This window comes from Orcinus orca, chromosome 3 (genome assembly GCF_937001465.1).
Source record: "Orcinus orca chromosome 3, mOrcOrc1.1, whole genome shotgun sequence".
NCBI lineage: Eukaryota > Metazoa > Chordata > Mammalia > Artiodactyla > Delphinidae > Orcinus > Orcinus orca.
Genome location: NC_064561.1, coordinates 133,996,165 through 134,019,929, shown reverse-complemented (window position 1 = coordinate 134,019,929; position 23,765 = coordinate 133,996,165). Strand labels below are relative to the sequence as shown.

Below are 23,765 nucleotides of genomic sequence, written 5' to 3'. Positions count from 1 at the left end.
GTTCTAATGGAGAGAGGAGCATATTGCTTTGGTAGTACTGAGAAGTTAGCAACTGGGAAAGTAGGGAAAGGCTTCATGGATGAAGTGTCGTTTGAGCTGGTCTTTGTCAGAGAAAGTGGGGAATGGAAAATGTTCCCACATTAGAATGAGAGAATAATTTCCTGATTGATTTTGATGGTCAAGGTATGTCAATTCCTATTCAAAGTGTTTATATGCAGTATGAGGCAGTCAATAATGGAATAAGTATCACTTGAATTCTTGAACTGGGACCTAGTCTGTATCACACACAAAATATGATGAACCAGCGTAATGGAGAAAATAAAATGAGAATGAAAGCATAGAGGTGAATTAGGATAAACTGAATTTGTATCAGATACAATTATGTTGCAATCTTGTTTATTTACATTTTGTAATACAGTGAGAGCAGTTTGAAAACAAAAGCAAAAATGCTGTAAATGATACCCCCAGCAAACATTTTAGTGGGTATTTTGGGCAGAGCAATTCTTTCAGTTCTGCTGTTTGCACTTTTCCCCCTCCTCACTCCTACCCTACATCATTGTGAAAACCCAGAATATCTATCTCTTCTTACTTCCAAATGTTTCTTGAGAGTGATATCACCCCCAGTTGATAAACACTGGTAGAGATGGAATACATTGCCCATCCTGCTAGGCAGGCAGTTCACACTTGTTGTTCCTTTCTGTAGTATACTCTAGCCTGCTCAAATGGCATTTTAGCAGAGAGGGCTTTCCTATCAACTCTCTATAATATAGCAAACCTCATTCATATCCTGCATTCAACATTCCCTGGCCTCCTTAACCTCTTTAGTTTTTTCTCCAGTACTTTTTTTCTTTTTCAGTACTTATTTTTTATTGTTGTATCGTCCTCCACTACTCTCGCCCATGGAATGAGCATTATGAGGGCAGAGACAGACATCTAGAATGGTGCTTGACACATGGTAGCAGCAGTTCAAATATGTACTGAATGAATCGGTGGATGAATTAATACTGTATTTCTCTTAACTTCTGAGAAGTACAAAGCATCAGTGAGTTTGAGGTTATACTTCTACTGTCAAGGGCAGACTTAGTTGGTTTACTCTGGAGGAAGATTCAACATGGTCATAAAGATGAGAAGCTTTAACAAAGATATATGCCTGAACAGAAATCTTTCATTCAACAAATATTTACTGAGCACCTAGCATAGGCCAGGCTCTATGCTAGGTTTTAGGGACACAATGGAAAGAAAAACCAGCATTGTCCCTATTATCAGAGAGTAAGTTGAGTGAAATATACCGTGGTGAAATAATCATGCAAATAAATGTATGCAAACTGTGGTGAATATTGTCCTTCTGAACAGAATTGGGCTGAGGGAGAATATGAGGCATAGCCCAAGTTTTCCTTCAAAACCAGTTTGGGACTTTTTCCAGCATAATAAGACTGATTGAAGACATTGAGGCTTCAAAATTTTGTACCATAGAGAGCATGGCAAGAATTTTGGCCTGGAAGGAATTTAAAGCAGTTGGAATAAAAAGTTTCCTTAATGAAATGTTTGTTTAGTGGCTGTACTGTCTAATGCTACATTAGGTACTGAAAGGATTCAGAGATATTCCAAATATGTGGGACAAAATTTCTCTCTTCAAAGAGTATAGTGTCAACTTGGGAAGTAATTGACACATTATACCGGTGGTTAACCCCTGGCAGTAGTCTGTAAATATGCTGTGTTATGTTATAACTCTGGCCTTTGAGGATGAGGCACAGAAATGTAACCCTTGACAGAAATTTTCTTATCTACTGAAAATGAAATTTCCACATATTATGATGATTTAATCAAAATTTATATTAACCCAATATTTATTCTTAAGAGACATTTTATTATCAAAGTATTGTCTTACTTGTAAGCTTTAAGAAAAAGAGCCACTGATGCTTGACATAGTAGTTATGGCTAATGGGAATGCATGGCCAAAGGAGGAGCCATGTGCCTTTTTTTTTAATTCAGTAGTTAATCTTCGTAAAAGATTAAGAAAACCTGGTAAACAAGGTGGCCCAACCATATATGCGTTCTTTTTACTGGGAATAAGTTTCCTGTGGTCAAAAAATTTTATAAGAATAATATTTACAATAATAATAGCTATCATATTTTGAGCATTTACTATTTGTCAGGTACTGTTCTAAGCAGTCTGTGTATAATAACTCATTTTGTCCTTACAACGACCCTATGAGGATATTATTATCCCTGTTGTTTTTAATTGAAGTATATGTGACATACACTATTATATTAGTTTTGTGTTACAATATAATGATCTGACGTTTGAATACATTGCAAAGTGGTCACCACAATAAGTCTAGTTACCACTTGTCAGCATATAAAGTTAATACTACGTTATTGACTGTATTCTCCATGCTGTACATTTCATGCCCGTGTCTTATTTATTTTTTAACTGGAAGTTTGTACCACTTGATCCCCTTCACCCATTCTACCCACTCACCTCCCACCTACCTCCACTCCTCTCCTCTGGCAACCACTGGTCTATTCTCTGTATCTAAGAGTCTAGGTTTTGTTTTGTTTTGTTTGTTTTGTGTTTTAGAGTCCATGTGTAAGTGAAATCATGTGGTATTTGTCTTTCTCTGTCTGACTTAGTTAGCATAATACTGTCAAGCTCCATCCATGTTGTGGCACATGGCAGTATTCCTTTCATTTTTATGGCTGAGTGGTATTCTAGTGTGTATCTTCTTTATATTCATCCATCAATGGACACTTAAGTTGTTTCCATATGTTGGCTATTGTGAATAATGCTGCAGTGAACAGAGGGGCACATATATCTTTTCTAGTTAGTGTTTTCATTTTCTTCGGATAAATACCCAGAAGTGGAATTGCTGGTTAGTACAGTAGTTCATTTTTAATTTTCTGAGGAACCTCCACACTGCTTTCCATAGTAGCTGCACCAGTTTATATTCCCACCAACAGTACACAGGGGTTCCCTTTTTTCCACATCTTTGCCAACACTTACTATTTCTTATCTTTTTAATAATAGCCATTCTATTGGGTGTGAGGTGATACCTCATTGTGGTTTTGATTTGCATTTATCTGATGATTAGTGGTGTTGAGCATCTTTTCATGTGCCTATTGCCCGTCTGTATGTCTTTGGGAAAATGTCTGTTCAGATCCTTATACTCGTTTTTTAATCAGGTTGTTTTTATGTTACTTAGTTGTATAAGTTATTTTTATATTTTGGATATTAACCCTTTATCAGATATATAATTTGCAAATATCTTCTCCCATTCAGTAGGTTGTATTTTCATTTCATTGATGGTTTCCTTTGCTGTGCAGAAGCTTTTTAGTTTGAGGTAGTCCCATTTGTTTATTTTTCCTTTTGTTTCCCTTGCCTTTGGATCAGATACAAAAAAAAAAAATTGCTAAGACCAGTGTCAAGGAGCTTACTGCCTATCTTTTCTTCTAGAATATTTATGGTTTCAGGTTTTATATTCAAGTCTTGAATCCATTTTGAGGTTATTTTTATATATGGTGTAAGATAGTGGTCCAGTTTCACTCTTTTACTTGCATCTGTCCAGCTTTCCCAGCTTAGTTTATTGAAGAGACTGTCGTATCCCCATTGTGTATTCTTATCTCCTTAGTTGTAAATTAATTAACTGTGTATGTGTGTGTTTATTTCTGAGCTTTCTATTCTGTTCCATTGATCTATGTGCCTTTTTATACCAATACCATACTGTTTTGATTACTATAGCGTTGTAATATAGTTTGAAATCAGGGAGCATGGTACCTCTGGCTTTGTTATTCTTTCTCAAGATTGCTTTGACCATTTGGGGTCTTTTGTGGTTCCATACAAAGTTTAGGATTATTTGTTCTGGTTCTGTGAAAAATGCCATTGGAATTTTGATAGGGATTGCACTGAATCTATCGATTGTTTTGGGTAGTATGGACATTTTAACAATATTCTTTCAATCCATGAGCACAAAATATCTTTCTACTTATTTTGTGTCTTTTTCAGTTTTTTCATCTCTGTCTTATATTTTCATCTATGTCTTATATTTTAAAGATGGTTTGCCTCCTGGTTAAATTTATTCCTAGGTTTTTTGTTTTTGAGGGTTTTTTTTTGGTGCAGTTGTAAATGGGATTCTTTTCTTGATTTCTCATTCTGATAGTTTATTATTACTGTATAGAAATGCAGTAGATTTTTGTATATTAATTTTGTGTCCTGCAGTTTAACTGAATTCATTTATTAGTTCTAACATTTTTTTGCTGGAGTCTTTAGGGTTTTCTATATAGTATCATGTCAACTGCAAATAGTGACAGTTTACTTCTTCCTTTCCAATTTTGATGCCTTTTATTTCTTTGTCCTGCCTAATTGCTGTGGGTAGGACTACTGGTACTATGTTGAATAAAGGTGGATAGAGTGGGCACCCTTGTCTTGTCCCTGATCTTAGAGGAAAAGCTTTTAGCTTTTCACCATTGAGTATGATACTAACTGTGGGTTTGTCATATATCACATTAATCACATTGAAGTACATTCCTTCTATACCCACTTTGTTGAGACTTTTTATCATAAATGATGTTGAATTTTTTCCAAAGCTTTTTCTGCATCTATTGAGATGATCATATGATTTTTATCTTTCATTTTGTTAATGTGGTGTAATACATTGGTTGATTTGTGGATGTTGAGCCACTGTTGCATCCCTGGGATAAATCCCACTTGATCATCCTGTGTGATCCTTTTAATGTATTGTTGCATTTGATTTGCTAATATTTTATTGAGAATTTTTGCATATATGTTTGTCAAGGATATTGGCCTGTAATTTTCTTTTTTTGTGGCGTCTTTGGTTTTGTTATCAGGGTAATGCTGGCTTTGTAAAATGAGTTTGAGACAAGTAGGTATTAAATCTTTCTTGAATGTTTGGTAGAATTCATCAGTGAAGCCATCTAGTCCTGTACTTTTGTTTGTTGGGAGCTTTTGATTACTGATTCAATCTCCTTACTAGTAATTGGTCTCTTCACATTTTCTATTTTGTCATGATTCAGTCTTGGGAGATTGTATGTTTCTAGGAATTTATCTGTTTTTTCTAGGTGGTCCAATTTGTTGGCATATAATTGTTCAGAGTGTCTCTTTGCTCCTTTGTGTTTGAGTGGTATCAGTTGTAACTTCTCTTGCATTTCTGATTTTATTTATTGGAGTCCTCTCTTTTTTTTTCTTCGTGAGTGTGGCTAAAGGTTTGTGAGTTTTGTTTATCTTTTCAAAGAACTAGCTCTTAGTTTTATTGATCTTTTCTATTGTTTTTTAGTCTCTATTTCATTTATTACACTTTGATCTTTATTATTTCCTTCCTTCTACTAACTTTGGGCTTCACTTGTTCTTCTTTTTCTAGTTCATTTACGTGTAAAGTTAGATTGTTTTAGATTTTCTTGTTTCTTGAGATTGGCCTGTATTGCTATGACCTTCTCTCTTAGAAACACTTTTTTTTTTTTTTTTTGCTTTACGCGGGCCTCTCACTGCTGTGGCCTCTCCCGTTGCCGAGCACAGGCTCCAGACGCGCAGGCTCAGCGGCCATGACTCACGGGCCCAGCCGCTCCGCAGCATGTGGGATCTTCCCGGACTGGGGCACGAACCTGTGTCCCCTGCATCGGCAGGCGGACTCTCAACCACTGCGCCACCAGGGAAGTCCTCTTAGGAACACTTTTGTTGCATCCCATAAGTTTTGGTGTGTGGTATTTCTTTTTTTTTAAATTAATTTTTATTGGAGTGTAGTTGCTTTACAATGTTGTGTTAGTTTCTGCTGTGCAGCAAACTGAATCAGTTATATATATACATATATCTACTCTTTTTTAGATTTCCTTCCCATTTAGGTTACCACAGAGCATTGAGTAGAGTTCCCTGTGCTATACAGTAGGTTCTCATTAGTTATCTGTTTTATACATAGTAGCGTATATATGTCAATCCCAGTCTCCCGATTCATCCCACCCACTCCTCCCCACCTTGGTGACCATAAGTTTGTTCTTTATATCTGTGACTCTATTTCTGCTTTGCAAATACATTCATCTCTACCATTTTTCTAGATTCCACATGTAAGCAATATTATACGATACTTGTTTTTCTCTTTCTGACTTTCTTCACTCTGTATGACACTCTCTAGGTCCACCCATGTCTCTACAAATGGCACTATTTCGTTCCTTTTTATGGCTGAGTAATATTCCATTGTATATATGTACCACATCTTCTTTATCCATTCCTCTGTCGATGGATATTTAGGTTGCTTCCACTTTTGTTGCATCCCATAAGGTTTGGTGTGTGGTATTTCTGTCCCTAGGTATTTTTTAATTTCTCCTTTGATTTCTTCAGTGATCCATTGGTTGTTCAGTTGTTTTTTTTAATTGAAGTATTGTTGATTTACAACGTTGTGTTAGTTTCAGGTATACAGCAGAGTGATTCACTTATACATACAAGAGCAAGTCTCTTGGCATCATTTTTCCAATAGCATTTGCTCACTTTGTGTCTCTGTGTCACATTTTGGTAATTCTTGCAATATTTTAAAACCTCCACCAGGGAAAAGATTATGACTTGCTAAAGGCTCACATGAGGATTGGCAGTTTTTAGTAATAAAGTATTTTAAAATTAAGGTTTGCACATTGTTTTTTTAGACATAATGCCGTTGCATACTTAATAGACTACAATATAGAGTAAGCATAACTTCTATATGCACTGAGAAACCAAAAACTTTATGTGACTCACTTTATTGCAATATTCATTTCACTGTAATGGTCTGGAACCAAACCTGCAATATCTCAGAGGTATGCTTGAATATGAAATGTTCAATAGGCAAATCCATAGAGACAGAGAGTAGATTAGTGGTTGCCTGGGGATAGGAAATATGGAAACTTGTCTAGGTTCTCTTTAACAATAGAACTTTATTTCAAGTATACAAGGGGATAATGAGGTAGGAAGGACATTTGTTATGTATACTGTACTTCTAAGATTGGGATGTATATCAGGCCTTGTGGAAAATCAAATCGTGTTACACAGTGTTATTTTAGATAATACAATCTGAGGTAGAAGGAGTTACTCAGCCTCTCATTTTGCATCCCACATGTATATTTTCCAGGAGAATGAGAATCCACTTGGATTGGTGTGTCACCATTCAATATGGAGAATCTCTTTGGGGCGTTGTTTCATGCCAAGCCAAGTTAGAAGGCCTTTCTCATGTCCAACCAATATATGAATGCTTTTGACTTAGGCACTTTTCTCTACTCAAATCAGTTGTGACCAGAGTAACTTGGGGATTTATTTTGTGACATGTGGCAGGGCCCTAGAGCTTGATGGACTGTTTTTCCAGTATAGTGTGGAATTTATGGTGAACTTTGTGGAGGCAGTACAGTGAGATAGAAAAGGTATGGGCTTTGCAGCAGACAGCCTTTGACTTAAATTGTTCACCATGAGACCCTGGATAAATTTACTTTATCTGAGTCTCTGTTTCTTCATAAGTATAATAGGAGTAATGATACCTATCTTGTAGGTGAGGATTAAATGAGGTAGGATATGTAAAGTGGCACAGAAGCTAACACCTGGAAGGCACTCAACAAATGTCCCCTTCTTTTTGTAGAGGAAGTGTAATGGATTGAGAAAATCATGCACATTTGCATTTTTAGTTCTTTTATATTTCTTTAAGGGTTAAGAACCATTTTAAAAGCTACCACAGTATAGATATTTTCACCTCTTCCATCCCCATGGAGCATAATTGTAAGAGAACTATGTAGCCAGTAAAACCCCAAAAAGATACAATAAATTCATCAATGTTACATAAATTATGGCAATTAATTTGAGCTTCTGAAACAGAAACTGAAAGGCAATTATAGCAAAAGTGATGGTGATGGTCATATATCATTGACCATTGATCACAGATTGACACTGATCTACTTTGGCACACTGTGGGGTGGGTGTGTGCGGGGAGTGATACTAGAGAAGTTGGAGTCTAGCTGTGCCACAGTGTTCAAATTTAGAGCTTTCCGTTCTTTTTGGTTACTTGTGGTTATTAATAAGACTGTTATAAGCTGTCATCTCCTGTGGGCTCAGTAGGGATTTTGGTTGTTGCAAGATGGCTGGTTGCACCAAGGAGTAACTGCCTTCATGAGCTATGGAAAGAAGGCTATCAAAGGATTCCATTTACCGTAGATGGTAATTTTAAGGCACACCATTTTAGTATTATACAACCCAGAATTAGATTAAGAATGTTCCTTTGTAAGTTAGGAATGGCGTGATTTTGAATGAAAAAGTAGAGTGTTTATATGTTGAAAGGTAATTGTAAAATTGTCCTACAGTGCTGTAATTTCATGGGATTGTTCTTTAATTTCTTAATTTGCTACACCAATTTTATTGGAAGAAATGCTGTAGAACACCTTTTAAATTAAAACAAGTTTATATTACTGATTTTTAGATGAATGAGGTTTTTTCTGTGATTCAAAAACATATGCTATTTTTTCTTAAAGCCAAAATTATTTCTGAAAATGGTATTTGAAAGGTATAAATATACAGTGACTTGTACTGAATATTTGAACTTTTTTGAGTATAACAAAAACCAAGCAAAGTTTCTAATTTTTATTTTAAAATTGAAAATTCAGTAGTGAATACTTTAAGTTGAACAACCAATCAACTCATAATTAAACAAAATGATAATTAACATAGTGATTTTGTATGCTTTCTACAGGTTTTATTGAAAACTACAGCTGGAGATATTGACATAGAGTTGTGGTCAAAAGAAGCTCCTAAAGCTTGCAGAAATTTCATTCAGCTTTGTTTGGAAGGTAATCATAATTATTGAATTTTATTCTGTAGGAGAAATTTTGTTAATTTAAAAATAAACTGCAGGGACTTCCCTGGTGGTCCAGTGGTTAAGACTGTGCCTCCACTGCAGGGGGCATAGGTTCAGTCCGTGGTCAGGGAACTAAGATCTCACATGCTGCACGGTGTGGCCAAAAATAAATAAAAATAAAATAAAATAAACTGCAGTGTATTTTTCCATAACATTGAAGACTGGTGTTAAATAGTGGTAATGGATGCTGGGAGTTGATATAAATGATACCATCTTGAGCTGTGTGTCAGGAAATGGAGAGAGGAGATGAAAATCCTTCCCCCCAGTAAATCTCTATATCTTTTTTTTTTTAATCTTTATGTCTTTAACAGAGATATTTATCTCAGCAAATAATACTTTGATCTTTTTTGATCTCCTTGGCTGTTTTCACTTCTTTCTTTCATCCTCTAAATATGGGTATTCCCTAAGATTGCCTTTAGTTCTCTATTGTCTTTACTCTTCAATTGTTACTTCCAACCAAGTGACTGTCAAATATAGAATTCCAGCCATTTCTCCTCTTTTGAGCTCTAATTTACATATCTAATTGCCTAGTGGACTTTTCTACTCAAATCTTCTACTGTCAGCTACAACTAAACTGATGAAAACCAAATTTACCAGTTTCTTCCTCAGACTGCCTTGACTGTCACCAATGTGATTGTAATTGCCTTTTACCTGGTCTTGCATTTTCTCATCTTTGACCTCTTTACCCTCACATTTATTCATCTGGTATTTGAATCCTCAGGCAGCTTAGCTTCCTAGCTTTCCAGTTTTATTTTTCATTGCATATAACCACATGGTTTCAGTTGACTATTATCTTTATTTCCTGAGCAGTTCTTTCCCATTTCCACTCATACCTCCTTCATATCCTGAATCTTCTCATATCCTCCCTCGCCTTTTTGGAATACTTTCTCTTCTCTTCTTTTTCTACTCAAGTCACTTTTTTTTTTCTTTTTGGCTACACGGTCTGGCTTGTAGGATCTTAGTTCCCCCACCAGGGACTGAACCCTGGGCCCCAGCAGTCAAAGCACTTGAGTCCTAACCACTGGACCGCCAGGGAATTCCACCACTTTTTAATGTCTATTCAAAATTCTACTTTCTCCACAAAGCCTTCCAGCCAGCTTTCAGTGATGGTATTATCAATGTCACTAGTAACTCTTAGATTTGAGTAATGAAGTTCAAGGTATCAGAAAACAGCACTTTGAGTCAAAAGCAAGATGTGAAAGAGAATACAAAATAACCAGTAGTATGGTACAGTGAGAGTTCTCCAAATATATAACTAAACAAGCAAAATTACCAGGGGAAGGTTTAAGGAATAAAACCACCCAGACCAAAACAAAAACAACCGCCTCTCCAAAACAAAAAATAAATCGAGCTGACAAAAAAGAAAAAGAGAAAAGAAGACATCTGTAAAGACCATTATTAATAATTGCTATGGCAGGCAGGAAGGAAATTGAATCAGACAGGTAGTTCAGTCAGAGAAGCCTCAAATAACTGTCAACAGAGCCGAGAAACACAGTAGACACTGAAAAGTAAGACTTGTTTCTGGAAAGAAGTTTTGAAGAATCAAAAGCTCAAATTTTACAGAAGAGTGAAAGTACAAAAACATTACAAAGAATAAATGGTAAATTATAATCCATGACCAGGTGAATGGAAGAAACAGAAAACATCTGGATATAATATAACAATGAAAGAAGAAATAAGGTTCTTAAGTTAGGTGATGATGAAACAATTACAACATTAAAAAATTATTTTCCTATTTATGAGAATACAATAAGAAAGAAAAAAGAATAGAAAAATAATAAGAAAAAATAATTAGAACAATTCTTTTAATTGAATAGGTGAGAAATAGAATTATTATTGCAAAGGCTAACAAGAAGCCTGAGAAAACTAATTTAAATAAAGCTCCTAAATGAATAAAGTCAAGGTTTTAAAATTTTAATTCAGAGAACCTCATTTTAATTCTCTGATTGTATTATTTAAACAAATGATGATATTTCTAGATCTTGTAATGGTCATATCAATATTTTAAAAAAAGGACATGATTTCCAAAATTAAAAAGCAAATAAATAAAAATGAGCAAGTGGAAGCACAGCCTCAGATATGGCTCTCAACTAAAATGGTGTTCACAGTTAAAGGGAAATTCTTAGTATTTTTTTTCCAGCTTTACTGAGGTATGATTGACAGAAATTGTATATATTTAGATTATACAACATGATTTTTTTAAAGGTGTACAATGTGATGACTTAATATATGTATACATTGTGAAATGATTACCACAATCAAGTTAAGTAACATATCTGCCACCTCACATAGTTACCTTTTTGTGTGAGTGTATGTGGTGAGAACATGAGATGTACAAATTTCTAGTATACAATACAGTATTATTAACTAAGATCACCATGCTGTGCATTGGATCCCCAGAACTTATTCATCTTATAACTGAAAATCTGTATCTTTTTGACCAACATCTTCCCATTTCCCCCATCACCTCCAGCCTGTGGCAACCACCATTCTACTCTCTGTTTCTATGAGTTGAACTTCTTTAGATTCCACATATAAGTAGGAATATACAGTATTTGTCTTTCTGTGTCTGGGGGTAGTTTTTAGTTTTTATGAAAACAAAACATTTACAGTTACACAGACTTAACCTTGGATTTCAGGTCTTTGTAGGATAGATAGGTAAACATTTAAAAATGAGTGAAAATTTTAAAAAATTTTAAGTGTAAAAAGTAGGTTAAAAAAGAAGAGAAGGAAAGGGAAGCTTGTTATCTTTGAAAATTTTGTTAGTTCTTCTGAAGAATGAGGAAGGAGAAGAATTTTAGGTCTGAAAAACAAAGTGGGGAACAGAAAGAGAAGTAGATAAGAAAATCCAAATTTTTATACTTTATGTGACTATTAACTCCTGTGAAATTTTACCTCAGCCCTGTCTCCTGAATGTCCGTGCTTCATCAGTTATCTTTTATCCCCTTCCTCCTTTAACAAGAGTTTTAATAATTTTTTAGAAGTTACAAACGTAAGTATATGGTAAGAGATTTAAAGAAATATCTTACAAAACTAAAATGTTCGTTTAAAAAAACCCAAGAGGCTAAAATAGAGAGCTCACAAAGGAGATTTAAATAAAAAGTTATTAATGATAATATTTACAAAATTAAACACAAAACAAAATTCTAGACGAAGAACCAGATATATATGATTTTAAAATGCAAATATATATTCCTGTGTGTATTAATACTTGGGCAGAAATATAATTAGTCAAAATATGTCATGATACCCATACATTGTACAGCCAGAAATAAAAAACATAATGACAAATAGCAGACTCACGGCATCCGAATAGAAACTTCATTTCCTATTTGAGGTACATGTAAATTTCTTTTTTTCAATACTGGAAAAATTCAGGAGGATATTTTGAACACACATAATGAGATAATAAAACCCCTTCAAAATACTTATGGGAATGATACATAAACATTTAAGAAGGACGTCAAACATTATTGCAAGCAGGAAGATCTTTTAAGCACATGGTAAGCTGTAAGTATAAATGCATAGTTCAACAGTGATTATTAATAAATTACAAGGAACTGGAAATAATGGATATGGAAATTATTTGGAAATTTGCAATTCTAGGCACAATAGAGTACAAAATTTAAAGTGTAGAGAAATTATAGAAAATTTCTACTCAATATATGTAGTAGTATAATAATTTCATTTATCCAACAAGAATATAATTAGGAAAATAAAGGAAAGCTTAAAGCTAAAATCCAACATCACTGAAATACTTAATAGGAAAAAGAAATAAGATGGGTAATTTTAAAATTTGAAAGCACAAGTAATAAAGACCTCTTTCATGTCCCCCTTCCCTCATATCTAATAGATCTCTGAGCCTTATAGATCCTGCTTCCTAGAGAATTCTTGAATCTGTGCCTCAAAATAAGCCATAGTCAGGTCTTGACTCTTAGGACAACAGTTGCTCTCTCTCTCTCTCTCTCTCAACCTTGTTACTTCCAATCAGTTCTTCATTATGGAGTTTAAGTGATCCTTTGAAAAAGTAAATCTGATCATGTGCTCAAAAACTGTTGATTGCATGCACTATTTACAATAGCTAGGTCATGGAAGCAACCTAAATGCCCATCGACAGATGAATGGGTAAAGAAGATGTGGTACATATATACAATGGAATATTACTCAGCCATAAAAAGGAACGAAATTGGGTCATGTGTAGAGATGTGGATGAATCTGTCACAGAGACTGTCATAGCAAAGTAAGTCAGAAAGAGAAAAACAAATATCGCATATTAACGCATATATGTGGAACCTAGAAAAATGGTACAGATGAACCCGTTTGCAGGGCAGAAATTGAGACACAGATGTAGAGAACAAACATATGGACACCAAGCGGGGGAAAGCAGTGGTGGGTGGTGCTGGTGGTGTGATGAATTGGGAGATTGGGAATGACATGTATACACTGATGACTAATAAGAACCTGCTGTATAAAAAAATAAATAAAATTAAAAAAATAATAAAAAAACTGTTGATTGCATATTATGGGCATAAAGGATTATTTTTAGTTTTTGATACAGACTCAGGTAAGTATTCAAATTTGAGTATGGATTTGTAGAATTTAAGTGAAAATATTAAAGTCTGACCTCACATTTGTTTTGACCTTGAAAATTTATAGGTTGCCTCCACATTATCTTATTTAATCTTCAGAACAGCACTGTGAGTGAATTTATATTATTAGTTTTATAATGAGAAAATTACATGTGCAGTATGATGACTGTAGTTAATAATACTGTATTGCATATTTGGAAGTTGCTAAGACAGTAGATCTTAAAAGTTCTCATCACAAGAAAAATAATTTTGTAACCATGTATGGTGATGAATGTTAACTAGCTTTATTGTCCGTGAACATTTCACAATATATACAAATATTGAATCACTATGTTGTACATCTGAAACTAGTGTAATGTTATGTGTCAATTATATCTCAATTTAAAAAAAGAGAGAGGAAAAAAAAGAGAAAAAAAAAGAAAGAAAATTGAGTTTAAGATTGCACAGCTAACAAGAGGCAAGGCTCAGAATTCCTGACTGCTATATACATTTTTAATCAGAGTAAATGGTTACTTAGGGATACAGGAGAAATACTTGTAGACTTCTTGATTTTTACAGTTTCTGGTTTGTAACCAAGGAGAACTTGTCTGTACTGGGGAGTTCTTGTGAACATAGCCTAACAGCTCTTCACTGGGAGAAACGATTGAAAAAACTCCATTAATCTTCCTTTCTGCTTCTTCCAATCCATCCTATGAACTGGATACAGTTGTTAGATTACAGATTACATTTTTTAAAATGTGGATTTTACTTCCAGTTATAGCTTGCAAATGTAAATAATTATGAGGGTGCCTGCAAGCCACAGTATTATAGTACTTCATGAATTATGATAAACCATAGTCATGTTTTGACTAATAAAGTATCACAAAGTACTCATGCAATTGGTGTTTTATGAATTATGTCAGTAATTGTATCATTACAGTGTCTGGCCCACAGTAGGCACTTGATAAGTATCTGTCATTGAATGAGTTGGGTTGGTTCAGTTTCAAGTAATAGAAGACTCAACTCAAAATTATTTAATTAATGAAGACATTTATCATCCTCTTTGGTAAGAAATCTGGTGTCCAGAAGTTCTGCAGCTCAGTAAAGACTTTAGTGAACTATGCTCTTTCCATCTCTTTGCTTTGCATTCCTCAGCATGTGATTAAATTATGACTATGCTCAATAACTGAATCCAGCTCAATCAATTAGGAGATCATATATGATCTCTCTTGTATGTTTATAGCTTCCCATTAATATATATAAATATAAGTAATTTTCTTCATTTAGCAAACTTACTGAGAGTCTAATTGGACTCATGTATTGTGTTAATTTATTTATTGAAAATTTCTTGAGGGTGGTGCATTGATGGTGCTAGACCTATAATCAGTGAGTAATTTTGATATATTTTGGGTTTGTATGTTGTTTATATAAGTTAATTTTCTATGGGGAGAAGAGGAAGAATTAGGAGGTAAGGTATTTATCTCTATGAGGGTTTCTCAATCTCCAGGACTGTTGACATTTTGAGCCAGTAATTCTTTGTTGTAGGGGCTTCCTGTGCTTTGTAGGATGTTTACCAGTATCCCTGGCCTCTACCTACTAGATGCCAGTAACATCTCCCATGTGTGAAAACCAAATATTTCTAGACATTGACAAGTGTCCCCTAGGGAGAAAAATGCTGCTTCTCCTCACCGCAGTTGAGAACCACAGATCTATACCAAAACTCTCCAATTTTTATTTTGAAAACTGTAATCCGGAGTTTAAGAGAATCCTGAAAGTAGATACGAAACAACCACTACCATGGTTTCTATAGAAATTGTTCCGTTTTGAGTAGATTTTTTTTTTTTTTTTTTTGCAGTACGCGGGCCTCTCATTGTTGTGGCCTCTCCCATTGCGGAGCACAGGCTCCGGACGCACAGGCTCAGCAGCCATGGCTCACGGGCCCAGCCGCTCTGCGGCATGTGGGATCTTCCCGGACTGGGGCACGAACCCGCGTCCCCTGCATCGGCAGGCGGACTCTCAACCACTGCGCCACCAGGGAAACCCCTTGAGTAGATATTTTATAATACAGAAGAAAAGATTTTGGTTTAGGAGCCTATTTAACGTTCTGGGGGAAAAAATCTTGTGACTAGTTGTATTTACTCTGATAACTATAGATACACTTAGTTTTAGACATTGATAAATTTTTCTTTTATTAAAGTATGGTTGATTTACAATGTTGTATTAGTTTCAGGTGTACAACAAAGTAATTAAGATATATATATAGATATAGGTAGATAGATATTCTCTCTCAGATTTTTTTCCATTATAGGTTATTGCAAGATATAGTTTTCTGTGCTATACATTGGTCCTTGTTGTTTATCTATTTTATATATATAGTAGTGTGTATCTGTTAATCCCAAACTCCTGTTTTATCCCTCCCCACCCCTTTCCCCTTTGGTAACCATAAGTTTGTTTTCTATGTTTTCTATGTCTGTGAGTCTCTTTCTGTTTTGTAATTAAGTTCATTTGTATCATTTTTTAGATTCCACATATAAGTGATATCATATGATATTTGTCTTTCTCTGACTTACTTCACTTTATATGATAATCTGTAGTCCATTCATGTTGCTGCCAATGGTATTATTTCATTCCTTTTTATGGCTAAGTAATATATACATATATATATATATATATATATATATATATATATATATATATATATATATGTATACACCACATCTTCTTTATCCGTTCAGCTGTTGATGGACACTTAGGTTGCTTCCATGTCTTGGCTATTGTAAATAATGCCGTATGAACAATGGGGTGCATGTATCTTTTCAAATTTCAGTTTTTGTCTTTTCTGGATATATGCCCAGGAGTGGGATTGCTGGATCATATGGTAACTCTATTTTAAGTTATTTTAAGGAACCTCCATACTGTTCTCCATAGTGGCTGCACCAATTTACATTCCCACCAACAGTGTAGGAGGGTTCCCTTTTTTCCACACCTCTTCAGCATTTATTATTTGTAGACTTTTTCATGATGGCCATTCTGACTGGTGTGAGGTGATACCTCATTATAGTTTTGATTTGCATTTCTCTAATTATTAGTGATGTTGAGCAACTTTTTATGTGCCTGTTAGCCATCTGTATGTCTTCTTTGGAGAAATGTCTATTTACATCTTCTGCCCATTTTTGATTGGGTTGTTTCTTTGTTTATATTGAGCTGTTTGTATATTGTTGATATTAATCCCTGTCAGTCTCATGTTTTGCAAATAATTTCTCCCATTCTGTAGATTGTCTTTTCACTTTGTATATGGTTTTCTTTGCTGTGCAAAAGCTTGTAAGTTTGATTAGGTCCCATTTGTTTACTTTTGCTTTTATTTCTTTTGTTTTGGGAGACTGACCTAAGAAAGCATTGCTATGATTTATGTCAGAGAATGTTTTGCTTATGTTCTCTTCCAGGAGTCTTATGGTGTCATGTCTTCCATTTAAGTCTTTAAGCCATTTTGAGTTTGTATTTGTGTTTGGTGTGAGGGAGTGTTCTAAGTTCATTGATTTACATGCAGCTGTCCAACTTTCCCAATACCACTTGTTGAAGAGACTGTCTTTTCTCTGTTGTGTATTTTTGCCTCCTTTGTTGAAGATCAATTGACCATAGGTGTGTGCCCTCTATTCCTTTCTCTTGATCCATATATCTGTTTTGGGGTCAATACCACAGTGTTTTGATTGCTGTGGTTCTGTAGTATTGTCTGAAGTCTTGGAGAGTTATGCCTCCACCCTTGTTCTTTTTCCTCAGGATTGCTTGGCAATTCTGGGTCTTTTGTGGTTCCATATAAATTTTAGGATTATTAGATCTAGTTCCATGAAAAATGTCATAGGTAATTTATAGGGATCACATTAAATATGTAGATTGCTTTGGGTAGTATGGTCATTTTAACAATATTAATTGTTCCAGTCTAAGAGCATGGGATATCTTTCCATTTCTTTGAATCATTTTCAGTTTCCTTTATCAATGTTTCATAGTTCTCAGCATATAGGTCTTTCACCTCCTTGGTCAGGTTTATTCCTACATATTTTATTTTTTTATGTGATTTTAAAAGGGATTGTTTTGTCAACAAAAGAAAAAACAAAAACCACATGATCATCTCAATAAATGCAGAAAAAGCATTTGATAAAATTCAGCATCCATTCATGATAAAAACTCTCACCAAAGTGGGTATGAAGTAAACATATCTCACCATAATAAACGCTATTTATGACAAACCCACAGCCAACATAATACTCAGTGGTGAAAAACTGAAAGCTTTCTTGCCAAAATCTGGAACCAGACAAGGATGCCCACTCTCACCACTTCTATTCAACATAGTATTGGAAGTCCTAGCCATAGCAGTCAGACAAGAAAAAGCAATAAAAGGTATCCAAATTGGAAGGGAAGAGGTAAAATTGTCATTATATGAAGATGATATGATACTCTATGTAGAAAACTTAGACACCACACAAAAACTATTAGAACTGATAAACAATTTTAGCAAGGTAGCAGGATACAAGATTAACATACAGAAATCTGTTGCAGTTCTTTACACTAACAATGAAAAATCAGAAAAAGAATGATAAATTCTTTTTATTTTCTTCCAGCATATTATGACAACACCATATTTCATAGAGTTGTACCTGGTTTTATAGTCCAAGGGGGAGATCCTACTGGTACAGGGACTGGTGGAGAGTCTATCTATGGAGCCCCATTCAAGGTGAGACTGAATATTTTTTATCTATTTTCAAGTCAGCTTGGATTGCTTAATTAAAAATGATTGTCCCCCATAGAAGAAAATGCATTTTACATTAGTGCACAAAATCGGGTCTATCATATATTTAGGATTATACAGAATAAGAGCAGCACTTACCCCATCAAGCATTCTTTCTAAGTTGTCTTGTCACAACGTTTTACGCTAGATTGAATCCAGATGGAGCTAAAGGTGGTAGTGAGGAAAATGTGAGTCAGAAAAAAAGACTATATAACAGATTTCCCGATATCTGACTGTATCTGATCTCGGTAACTTTGTATGTGTAAAACATTTCTAGAACATTGCATATGCCATCCTATTTTAAAACATTTTATTTAATACTGTATAGAATTTATATTAATCTGCTTGAACTGCTATAACAAAATACCTCTGACTGGGTGGTTTAAACAATAGGAATTTATTTCTCACAGTTCTGGAGGCTAGGAAGTCCAAGATCAAGGTGCTAGCATACAGTTCTGTGAAGCTTCTCTTCCTGGCTTACAAATGGCTGCCTTCTTGCTGTGTCTTCACATGGTGGAGAGAGAACGTCCTAGTGTTTCTTCCTCTTCTATTAAGGGCACCAGCCCTACTGGATTAGGACTTCACTCTTGTGAAGTCATTTAACCTTTTTCATCTTCTTATGGGCCCTATCTCCAGTACAGTCACATTGTAGGTTAGCGCTTCAACATATGAACTATGAGAGGACACAATTCAGTCCATAGCAGAATTCATTTTAAATTGTACACAATAGACCTCTGTAGCACAAAATGCATGCTGTAACAAGAAATCAGAAGGGGAAACAGAAGGAAGAAGCAACATAAAAGTTAGAAGAGCTGTGGGTTTTAATCAAGAATAGGTCAGTGTTTTGTTAACTGCCAACATAGATCTAAAAAGAAAAAAAGTTAATGTCATAATTAAGATATAAAGGATAGCAGGGGGTTCAAGTAAAAGCTAAAAGCAGGGTTATTTATTAATCTGATGGTATCAATATTATGTTCTTTTAATGAGTAAGCATCAATAGCTCTTAAAATATGTGAATTTTTAAAAACTTCAAATTTATACTAGTAAGATAGAGTATCTGGAATTTCCTTTAATTTTATACTGGGTTACTGTATGATTCTTGAGAAAAATACTTCAACTGTTTGCTTTAATTTTCATATGATAGTGGCCTTAGAGCATGTGAAATGGTTATAAAAGAGTCTCAAATGTCACTGTTAGACTATTTTATATTTTACAAAATTGAGATATCTCATTATTTTAGAGCCTCCATCTGGTAGGAAGCATTCCTTTATTCTATTATTTGGTTTAACAGAATAGCTCTTTGTGACAGTTCCTTTCTAAATTGAGATTTTTGCTTATTATATTCAAATGATACAGATATCTTGGTAAGTTTTTCAATTAGGTCATTTTTAATACAGTATCCAGAGTTATGATCCTTTGAGTTCAAATCCCTTGAGACGAATTTATTAAGGAAACAGAACTTCCTTTCTGAAAAACATTGATTACATAACATGCCTATATTATAAATGAGTCTAGTATCAGGTCTTCTATTAACTAAGAGACTAATGTATATGTTATGTAATCCTGCCCTAGCAAGAAAACCACCTTAGAATGGCTTGCTCCTGCTCTTTTGAAAACTGTCAAATGGGACCAGTGCCAGTTCAGAGATGATTCAACTTAGGACTTTAAAAAACACAGTGAAGCACATAACATAATCATACTAGATTCCTTGAATTAAAAAAGAAGAAGAAAACAATTGTTTCATGACATTTAGAATGGGGTCAGGAAGGGAATAGTTGAAGACTCTGTAATGATTCAAAAGTAGTTATCCTGGAGAAAAAAAAAATAGAAGGTTCTAAATGCTTAGATGGCTTTGAGAGATGAGAAGAATAGGGAAATGACTCAGAAATCCATTCCCCTTGAGTACCCTTCCTCTGTGTAAGTAGTAAGCTTTCCAGAAAACAGGCTAAATTTGTGGCTGAGTATATTTAGAAGATACTTACAGGCTAGTGAAGTTTAATAGAATTGCAGGAACTGTAGATATTGGATTTGATTATATGTGAAAATCAGCTAAATAAAACTTCAGCATTTTTGGTTAGAAGTTGTATGGGACCTTGCTTGTTAGCTGAAATATGAAGGGCCTTATAACTGAGGACATTCACTAAATCTTTTTTTTTTAATGCTTCAGGATGAATTCCACTCACGGTTGCGTTTTAATCGGAGAGGACTGGTTGCCATGGCAAATGCTGGTCCTCATGATAATGGCAGTCAGTTTTTCTTTACATTGGGTCGAGCAGATGAACTTAACAATAAGCACACCATCTTTGGAAAGGTTCGTATCCAGTTATCTTAAGCTTCTATGATATATATGATCAACTTATCTAAGAGCTGCCTTCATAAAAATATTCCCTAGGATATTTATTTATTATTTCTAAAAATGATGGAATACTGTATATTCCTGTTATAATAAACTATGAGGAACCACCTGAATTTTTGTGTGTGTTTTTCAAACAAGTCATTGGTTTTAACTTTAAATTTTTCTGTTTTCTAAAATTGTATTAATGGTATTATTAGCTATTACGTCACTCAGCTGCTACTGTTTTAAAATTTTTAGAAAGACACCTAGGTAATAACATTTAGTAGTTTAAAGTTTATCTTGTTAATGATGAATTCCCTTCAGTTTAAAGTGGAACTTGTGTTAACATTAAAACTTTTTTTTTTAAATAAATTTATTTATTTTTGGCTGCGTTGGGTCTTCACTGCTGTGCCTGGGCTTTCTCTAGTTGCAGCGAGCGGGGGCTACTCTTCGTTGCAGTGTGCGGGCTACTCATTGCGGTGGCTTCTCTTGTTGTGGAGCACGGGCTGTAAGCACGCGGGCTTCAGTAGTTGTGGCTCGCGGGTTCTAGAGCACAGGCTCAGTAGTTGGGGCACATAGGCTTAGTTGCTCCACATGTGGGATCTTCCTGGACCCGGGATCGAACCCATGTCCCCTGCATTGGCAAGTGGATTCTTAACCACTGCTCCACCAGGGAAGTCCCAACATTAAAACTTTTTACCTGAAATATTACTTTGAACAATACCTATTTAATCCTGCTTACATTTAACATCATATCAGAGATTATCATTTCCATAGAATTTTCAATAGTTTTCTTTAAAAGGATTCTGAAGATTTTTTTTTCTCATGCTTCTCCCTTTTCATAAATATTCCAGTATTTTCCCAGATAGTTTTATTAAGTCTTAGGTGTGTTAGACATCACTAGTGCATCAGCTCCCTCTGCTGGTTCAACAAGAATGGTTTCCCCCATCTTAGACAAAAGATGAAAAGGGAAAGAACACACTTAGCACAACTGGAAAACTGGTATTATTTTAGAACTTTTTAGAAATGTTGAATAAGAGGAGTCATGCCAAAAACATTCAATACAGTATTGTTGCTTAATACTTAACGTGGATTAAGAAATATGCATTGGTGCATTTGAGTCACTCCAACACAGGTTGTCTGATGTTCACAGATTTTCCTTCCTATTATTTACAAAAAATAAGTATATAATAAAATGAGATTTATGTTGCCATTCTGCACCACTGTTTACAATTGATGTTATATAACTTACACATTAGAGACAAAGTATAGCATAGTGGTTACAAGTCAGAATGGCCGTCACTGTCGGCTGTATAACTTCTTTGAACCTCAATTTTCTTATCTGGAAAAGCAAGATAATGATAGTACCTACTTTTAGGATGTTTTGAGGATTAAATGAGATAATGTCTTTTTTAAAAATTCCATTTCTCTTTTATTTGATATAACTTCCAGGGCTTAGAAGTTATCTGGGTTATATTACTCTTTCGTATCCTTGCTAAAAGTAAAACAAACCAAAAGTGGAATCATTGGATGTTCTGTATAGGATTCCCTGAAATATGTATTTAGCCCACTCTAGCAGACATGGCCGACCTCTAAAAACAATCAACTTTATCTCTTTGGAGAATGCCTTTAATAATGTCTGCAGAGCACTTACCACATTGTTATTGTTATTTGCTTGTTCTACCCTATTCTAAAGTGTAAATTTGTTTATAATGTTTGAACAAAAAGTAGTCATTCAGAAGGAGGTTATTTGGCATTATATTTTTAATAAAAACTGACATTAAGTATATATTGGAAATTTCTCAAATCTTACTGAGGGATTAAACTTCATCAATGCCTTTTCCCCTTAGGATGATGTTGCTTTTTTATACCATTTAATGCATATACTCTTATATAACAATATGAAATTCCCTTTCAGTTATTTAAAAAATATTTTCAAAAGTCCTCCCTTATTTCAAAGAATGAATTTACTATTTTTCAATTAAATTTTCTTTTTTATTTGTTAGATTACAGGGGATACAGTATATAACATGCTACGACTGACAGAAGTAGACATTGATGATGAAGAAAGACCACGTAATCCACACAAAATAAAATGTTGTGAGGTAGGAGCATGATTATTATGGGATACATTACTTAAATTATCACTTAGGAGAAATTGATTATTTGTATTGTTAAATTATTAGATGAAATTAACATCACTACTTAGATTTTATCTCTGTAATTTAGTCACAGTTTCTGATTAAGAACTTTTTTAATTGAAGATTTCGAATTCAAAGATAAAACTTCAGCTGGTAATCCAATGAGTGCAATACTGGACTCATAATGGAAAGCTGGATGAATTAGGTTTATTTAGCCCAGTGAAGTGATATCTTAGGTAATTTAAGAGTGATTCTTCATTGAGGAAGCAAGGACCTTAGAGCATTTGATTTGGAGTCAAAATACCTGAGTTTGTCTCTCTTACTATGTGTTATGTTTTCTTGAATATTTTTCCCTTTTGTAAAATAGGGATAAAATACCTTTTACTTAGTAGCATATTGGATTACTGGGAGAATCCAGTGAGGCCATGTAAGTGGAAGTATATATCATGCTTGTAGTGGTTATGTGAGGAAAAATTATAGACACTAATGGCAACATAATTAAATATTGGTTTTAAGTTTTTGTGAAATTTTATAAAATTGAATCGTGTTTTCAAAATATTTCTTTCCATAGGTTTTGTTTAATCCTTTTGATGACATCATTCCAAGAGAAATAAAAAAGCCAAAAAAAGAGAAACCAGAGGAGGAAGTAAAGAAATTGAAACCCAGAGGCACAAAGTAATAATCAGAGTAGAAAGATTTTCTCCTCAGCTTGAAAAGCAACACTGGTTCATTTAGTTCACTTTATTTCCTTTAGTAACAATTGTTTAGTAGTGAGGGGAGGTCAGTTTGGACCAAGAGGTACTATCTAAATTATATTGTGCGTGTGTTTTTCTAAATGTACATTTCTTATATTCAAATACAATATATAACTTTAAAAACTTAAGGTAAATAAGTATTGTCTGAGATGTCCATATGAAATCTGTGTTAAAAAGTAGGTAAATATTTATGATCACTACAAGACTTATTTATGTAAATGAGTTATTGAGAAATTTTTTTGTTTTTTACTTGTTTTTCCATTAATATATGCTCAGGATAAAGAACTTAGAAAGTAAAGTATGAAGGATATAA

The 23,765-nt window shown here is 34.3% G+C and overlaps 1 protein-coding gene across 6 annotated transcripts in view; it reads left to right on the top strand.

Annotated features, from left to right (window-relative positions):
- The window catches only part of CWC27 (CWC27 spliceosome associated cyclophilin), a 238,151-nt gene that overhangs the window by 837 nt on the left and 213,549 nt on the right, over positions 1 to 23,765 (top strand). For all 6 annotated transcript variants that reach the window (XR_004483733.2, XM_033429886.2, XM_033429887.2 and 3 more), the window contains exons 2-6: positions 8,706 to 8,802; positions 18,055 to 18,167; positions 20,389 to 20,532; positions 22,563 to 22,661; positions 23,269 to 23,372. Coding sequence is in view for 5 of the 6 variants with exons in the window: in XM_033429886.2 (XP_033285777.1) it covers positions 8,706 to 8,802; positions 18,055 to 18,167; positions 20,389 to 20,532; positions 22,563 to 22,661; positions 23,269 to 23,372 (557 nt within the window). In the remaining variant the exon portion in view is untranslated. The remainder of the gene's footprint in view (positions 1 to 8,705; positions 8,803 to 18,054; positions 18,168 to 20,388; positions 20,533 to 22,562; positions 22,662 to 23,268; positions 23,373 to 23,765) is intronic.